This window comes from Lathyrus oleraceus, chromosome 2 (assembly GCF_024323335.1).
Source record: "Lathyrus oleraceus cultivar Zhongwan6 chromosome 2, CAAS_Psat_ZW6_1.0, whole genome shotgun sequence".
Taxonomy (NCBI): domain Eukaryota; kingdom Viridiplantae; phylum Streptophyta; class Magnoliopsida; order Fabales; family Fabaceae; genus Lathyrus; species Lathyrus oleraceus.
In genome coordinates, this window is record NC_066580.1 from 406,268,177 (window position 1) to 406,275,569 (window position 7,393).

Sequence of the window (7,393 nt, forward strand, 5' to 3'; positions counted from 1 at the left end):
ACTGCATAATTTACAACCATTATATAATTATACAAAGAGACAAATTGATTCTATTTTAGGAAATAAATCATTCTAGACCTTGACAAATTAACTTTAAATCATTATCACAATCTGTCACAATGAATACTAACAGACAGCTTATGACAGCTTGACAATAATACTACAGCTCATTAGAACATATATAAAAAAAAACACAAAAGACATAGACATAGACAGTACCACATGCACCTAAAAATTAAATGCATATGTCACACTCATTGGCTACTCCTAGAGCATGCGCCATACCTTATAATACCTTAAACCAAAATATGACCGCATACGCAACAACCTGTGAAATCTTCTCTTTTGAGCAAATTATTTTTTATTTAAAACATGATTACTTTGGTATTTTACTAAAATATGGTTATTTTAAAAATATTTTTGAAAAATATGCTTATTTTAAAATTTTAAAAAAATCATGAATTGGTTTATGTTTCACGGTAGTATTTTGATAATTGAAAATAATATATTTAATTATAAAAAAAAACAAAATTTATTACATAATAAAATATATTTAAATTAAAACATAACTAAACAATATTTATTATATTTAAAAAATATAAAATAATATTATATTAAATAGTAACTATTAATTAATTTATATATTAGAAAATATTATTAATTAATAATAATTCAAAAAAAAATCTATATAAAATGGCAGACTCCAACCCAGCCTCTAATTTCTCTACCATCTCAGATAGAGTGTGTAAACAAAATATGAAAGAAATCACTCAAAAGAAAGTGTTACTTAAAAAAAAATTATAAGACGATATTTTTAGACTTATCAATCTCTCTTTTTTTCTTTAAACTTGAGCACAATGAAAACATGGAAGGGAGATTCCATTTCCCATTAGATATGCAAATTTCTGTTAAAACCCATAGATAGCCTATGAGTCTAAGACAGGACAAACAAGAAACAAAAGTCCTCTATTGACCGTCTTTGCACACTCGATTTTCGAGACATCATCTTTCGGTGGCCTCCCCAAATCACGCTCAACTCAAGTAACACCTCACTACCCATAAAATAAACAAGCATCTTTTCTTCTCAAAATAAGTGAACACACAAATTCATACATAAAATTCTTTAACTTTTCTCCCAACCCAACCACTAATATTAAACTAAACAAAATGACCCTGCAATTTAACCTTGTGATGATCAAGTGTAGCCTTGTTTGTATTTGCGAAAGAGATCTTCCGTTTTGGCATTCCTAAAAGCAAAGCACCCAATCAAATAAACCACAATTAAAACAACAACACTGATCATCAATATCACATTTGCCCTTTTCCATTCCTTCCTAAGATTTGCCAACAAACCAGCTTTGCATGAATCACAACTGTAACAAAGTTGTGTCTGGTCGTTGCTCCATTGAAGACAATCCATATCTGCTGCATTGTTTATTGGACTAATCCAATAGGTTGGGTTCACAAATGTGTATGCACATTGTGTTGGTGGCTTGCAGCATCCAGTCTGAAAATAATCAAACCAAAATATATATATACTAGTAATTGGCAAGTCTATCTAAGACAAATAAACTACACAAATTATAGATCTTGAGAAAATATTTGAAAGCAATTAAAACAAAAAAGTTTTCTATACCTGCATTGGCGTGAGACGTGCGTTAAAGAAGTCCTGAGCCATACGAAAATTCTGGTTCAACTCAGCACACATGTTAGTTTCACTTAAGCAACTTCTGATAACATCCCATTTAAAAGAGCTTCTCACTCTCCTTTTAAGAAAGCCAGAAAAATCATCCAAACGGTATTCCAAATAAGCCCGATTAGGTTCAATCATGCCATGGCCACGAACAGTGACCATGTAAACAAAAACAACCAAACAAACGAGAAGTATAATAAGCACAAGCATTGCAACGAGGTAGAATATCAAGAGACATGGGATTCTCCAAAAGGAACCGATGAAACCAGCGAGGGACACGATTAAGAGAAGAACGCCGAGGATTATTACTGGCCATTGGAGGAACTTGACACACGTGTCTGCTGGTTCGTTTGTTAGCCAGATTCCAGCGGCGATGATTGGGATGGAGAGGATTACGGCGAGGAGGTTTATGAATCCTATGATGTTGTTGCTCATTGCCATGTTTGTTGGAGGAGATTTTAGAGATGGGTGTGGGTTTTGGTGTTTGTTTCAAAGATGGAGAAAAATGAAATGGTGTTGGGTTTGGACATTTCTTAAAAAGGTGTGAATGTCTTTATCTGATTATTTATTGTCGCATGCTTCTACAATTTCTTGTCTAAAAGGTGTTGGGGTTTGTAAAACTTTCTTATTAATGTTGATGTTTAACTAACTTTAAAATTGTTCATTTACTTAAATGATACTATAAATTTATAAAATATTTTATTTAAATTTTTTGGGGTTTGTAAAACTCTCTCTATTTATAAAATATTTTATTTAAGGTGTTGGGGTTTGTAAAACTCTCTCTATTTATAAAATATTTTATTTAAATTTTTTGTACATATATATATAAAAAAAAGAGGTTAACAAGTTAAAGAAATTGTTAAATGCTCATTTTTTAATCAATTCTATAAATTTATTTTTCATATATAAGCACAATTTTGTAAAATATTCCGTTATTTTTAGTTTAATATATAAATTTTAACTTATGTTGTTTGATTAAAAAATATGTAAACAAAAAAGCAATTAAAAAGTACTATTATTTGAACTAATTTTTATCCTTTGATGTTGGTTAAATTGATAACTTTTGCGACAATATTCTAATAAAAAATATATTTTTATCTAAACTATTAATTTTAAAATCTTTTTAATAAGTTCTTTGATCATTTTTCTATGTCTTATTTATTTAATTATTTGATTTCTCTCGATCTGAACATCCATCTTTTCAACATAATCTATCCATTTGTTTAAAAAAAATACAAACATAACTAAATTGTAAATTATTTTAATATTTATAAAATATCTTATCTTAAAATTGAGAAATTTTCTATAAATAACCAAAATTTTCATTTTAATACTGATCTAACCAACCTTCCTCCACAATTTTCAATACATTCATGTTTCAGAAAGAAAAAAATATTAAAGAGGAGACGGAAATTGAATTGGCGCATCCTCTATTTTTATTTTCTAAATTCCAACTACATGTGAATTTTCTTACAGATTTGATATTACATTCAAATTTGTCTCACAATTTATCTGATAAATTCGTTTGGTGGAGGGATCCGTTTAGGTTTTCCATCGGATCAACTTATGTTACTTTGTTAACTGGTTGGTTGGTTTGTCCGCGTTAAATACTTTTGAGGAAAGAATTTTTATGTGGATTTGGTCGTCTAACATTCTTAGTAATATTCAAACTTTTACGTAGAGACTCATCTTAAATAGGTTTCAAACTAAGGATAAGTTAACAAAGCAGAATGTTTTGTCTGGGCAACATAATTTGGTTTGTCCATTCTGTTTAGGTTCGGAAGAATCGCATCAATACTTGTTCCTTTTTTGCCCAATTGTAGTTTCAGTTTTGGATAATATTTACAGTTGGCTCAATTTGACTTTAGAAATCGATAATTTGTCTCAGAAGGATCACTTGTTGCTTTTCAAAAAGTTGCTTAAGGAGAAGTCCTCTAAAAAAAGTTTAAGAATTTTAGGTTGTTAGGTTGGATGTTCACCTCTTGGGCTATCTGCCTCGTATGTAATGATATTCTTTTCAAGGATGAGATTAAAAGAGTGACAGATATTGTGCTTCTTTCTAATCAGTTATCTTAAAATTGACTAGGAGTTAGATACAAAGGGTCTTTCTCATTCGATAGAAATATTTGACTTTCTTTTCCACAATTCTTCTTTTCTTAGTAAGATGTTTCAATTTATCTTAGTTTCTCCTTTTGTATTAGTTTAAGCACACTTTGAACTTAATTTTAATGCAATTCTTTATTTAGAAAAAAAATGAATATATTAAATATTATTCCCTCTGTCTCACAATAGATTTTTTAAAAGATTTTTACACTTTTAAGATAATAATTAATTGTGTTGATTTCAATGATAAAATGAATGTCATTTACTAAAATAATCTTTATTAATAATAAATAGTTGAGTAGTTACATAATTTAAAATATGATAAATAAGGATAAATTAGTGAAAATAAATAATAAATATCATATTTATATTTTAAAAAGATAAATAATTTAAAACAAATAAAGAAAAAAGAACACCTATTGTGAGACGGATGGAATAAGTAAAAGAATTGGTCAGTTTAATATCAAAATTGAAAAAATTGGTTATTTACATAAAATTTTCTCAAAATTGATCTAAACCTAATTGCAGATATTTATTTTAAAAGAAGTGTGAATTGAGCTTACCATTTCTTAAAATTACGAAAGTTTATCATCATATGTTTCCTTCAAATTTTTAATAAATAAATTAGTGCAAATATTAACATATATATTTAAAAAGTTCATATTAAATAATTCAAAATAAAAATATTATTTTAAAAGTAAATTTCTTAAAGTTAAAATTTGAACATGTACTCTAATGTTCAGTCCTTTTTGGAGATGAGGAATGGTAAAATGTAAGCTTTTATAAAAGTGCATTTGTACAGTATAGAAGAAGAGGGAAAATAAAGCGGGAAAGAAAATGGTTGCCAGCAATGAATTGAAAACAAAGTAGGACTATGGTCTATGGTGCAGGATAGGATAAGACAGAAATAGTTACTGACAAAATCATCATAAAGAATCCATATGTCATGACTTATGAGGTCTTTTCAGTATCTGTGTTGACTTATTTCAAACTTTGCCACAATTTTCTTCATCTATGTTCACATTCTTTTTATTTTTTATAGACAGTGTTAATGGCAGGACAATATATAACTTTGGCTCAATATAAGATCTAAAATTTTGATCAAACTTTTCTTTTTTTACACAATTTTTTTATCCAACTTAAATTACTAAAGGGATCCTTAACTATTAGTTAAGCAAATTCATTCATTATTAATTTTGCAGCAAATATATATATATATATATATATATATATATATATATATATATATATATATATATATATATATATATATATATATATATATATATATATATATATATATATATATATATATATATATATTATTAGAAACATTACTATAAAGAATTATTTCATATTCTTTTCTCCATTTCTAAATATATTTTTATTTGTATTAAGAAATAATATTAATAGTAAATATTAAATCATTGTTAAATATTAAATAAATATTAATTATAATTGAAATATTAAATAGTTGAATTATTTAAAATATTTTAATTATAATTGAAACTTTAAATAATATATTTATGGTTGAAATATTAAATAGTTTAAATAGTTAAATATTAAATAGTTAAAATATTTAATAAAGTAATTACTTAATCAACTAAATAGTTGAAATAGACTAAATATTTATTAGACTAGATATTTAATATTTAATAAAATATTTAATAATATACTAAATACTTAATATTTAATAAATTAACTATTAATAGACTAAATATTTAATATTTAATAAAATAATTATTTATTTGGATCTCAACTTCAAGGCACTTCATTTTTATTGGTTGTTAAAGTCTCGCTTTACCAATTATATTAGTTATCTTATAGCAAAGGTATGATTTTCTCATTTTTCTGTTCATTTGATACAAGAGGTCCATCAGTCTTATATTGTGAGAATATATTCATACTATAAACTGTCGTGACCAAGAGTAGATCCTTTGTACATCTCACATCACATGTTATGTTTTTTATTTAATACTAATTCATATATAGGAGTAATTCATGTTGATGAGACAACTAGTATCATTCACTGTTATGATCCTAGAACCCTTGAATTATTTGCTCACCGTGAGTGAATAAATGGTAAAATTATGTTTAACAATCTCACGAGCTTAAGTTGGTATTAGCTTGGTCACGTGATGACTTTTTTCATTTAAACTTGTCTTGATAAAAGGATTATTATGGTCTTGATTTCGTCATCATTTTGCTACTAGTCTTGTATTAGTTAAATAGTTGGACGGTAAACTTTTTGTGTATCCATGTCTCGAAAATGTTTCATGAGGCTATCATGTGAAAAATTGTTAGAAAGATATGATGCATGTTTCCTCACACTACCTATAAAAGAAGTAAAACTCTACATAGACATATTTTTGGTATTTTGATTAATAAACAAAGAAAAATAAAGTATTATACAATCAAATGTGTTTGGTGACCTCTCCCAATGCAATCCCAATGAATGAGGGATAAGAAGGATGCCAAGGTGTGATCCCAAAGTCAATGCATATGATGAGATAACATGAGGGATATTAGGGTAAAAATTAGAGTCTTACACGGTTCATTAAAGGTTCTCTGCTCAAAGGTCGTAGCTCTCAAAGACAACAAGTTTAGACCCAATTTTGGGAACATCATAGATCTTCTAACCGAGAAGGTTGACTATGGTGTTATCACTATAATGGTTCAATACTATGACGTCCCTTTAAGATGATTCACTTTCCCCGACTTTCAAATCTCTCCAACCTTGGAAGACCTCGGGACACTCATTAACCAATCAATCAAAGAATACAACCCTTTTCCAAAGTTGGAAGAAGGATTTTGTTTGACCTAACTCTCACTCGTCTTGGGTATCGACGCCAACAAGTTAGTGTCCAATTGGGGCGTTAAAGGATCTATCAAAGGTTTAACCCAAAAGTTCCTCGAAGCCCATGCTTGGGAAATGATTAAAGAAGGAAGACCCGACTTCTGTAGTGCAACTTTGGCACTTTTGATTCATGGAATTGTCCTTTTCCCAAATGTGGACAAGTTTGTGGATCACTTATCAGTTGAAGTTTTTCTATCAAAGAATCTAGTGCCTTTTTTACTTGCCGACTTTTACCATACCTTTCATACAAGGCATGAGAAGAAGGGAGGTACTTTCCTCTGTTGTGCTCCTATGTTACATTTATGGATGAGGGCCTGCATGCCTCAAAATGGACCTTTTGCTCAAAATAAACTGACATGACCTCAAAGGTTCGCATCTCTCTCCACCAGCTCAATTCTATGGTACAAGAGGGAATGAGACACAAAAAAACGTCATTGTAAGATGTGGAGAGTTCCCTAACGTACCCTTAATAGGAACACGAGTTTGCATCAACTATAACCCTTCTATACTCAAAATACAACTAGGGTATGCCATGACAAATCCTCCCAAGGAAAGAAATTTCATTTCGTTCGTCATCAATATTGTGGAACCGCTCGATTCAAACGTGAAGAGAGTGCTAAAAGCTTGGACAAACATAGTCTGTATTAACCAAGAATGGGGTAAGAAAAACATCCTAGCCAAGGAACCCTACTATGTGTGGGTAAAAGAGAGGGTTGGGGTTGTTGGGATTCCGTTTTTGT

The 7,393-nt window shown here is 28.8% G+C and overlaps 1 protein-coding gene across 1 annotated transcript; it reads right to left on the bottom strand.

Moving 5' to 3' along the window:
• Window positions 1-858: 858 nt before the first annotated feature.
• LOC127119749 (protein TORNADO 2) lies at window positions 859-2,253 on the bottom strand. Its single transcript, XM_051050057.1, has 2 exons — window positions 1,637-2,253; window positions 859-1,507 (listed from the first exon to the last, which is right to left on the bottom strand). The coding sequence occupies exons 1-2, from the start codon at window positions 2,132-2,134 to the stop codon at window positions 1,196-1,198; spliced, it is 810 nt and encodes a 269-aa protein (XP_050906014.1). The 5' UTR covers window positions 2,135-2,253; the 3' UTR covers window positions 859-1,195.
• Between the last annotated feature and the right edge of the window lie 5,140 nt (window positions 2,254-7,393).

Excerpts from the sequence above, each read along its gene's own strand:
- LOC127119749 (XM_051050057.1), bottom strand. The coding sequence starts at position 2,134 with ATGGCAATGAGCAACAACATCATAGGATTCATAAACCTCCTCGCCGTA. Across the intron at positions 1,508-1,636 it reads CACGTCTCACGCCAATGCAG|ACTGGATGCTGCAAGCCACC; the intron begins GTATAGAAAACT and ends GATTATTTTCAG.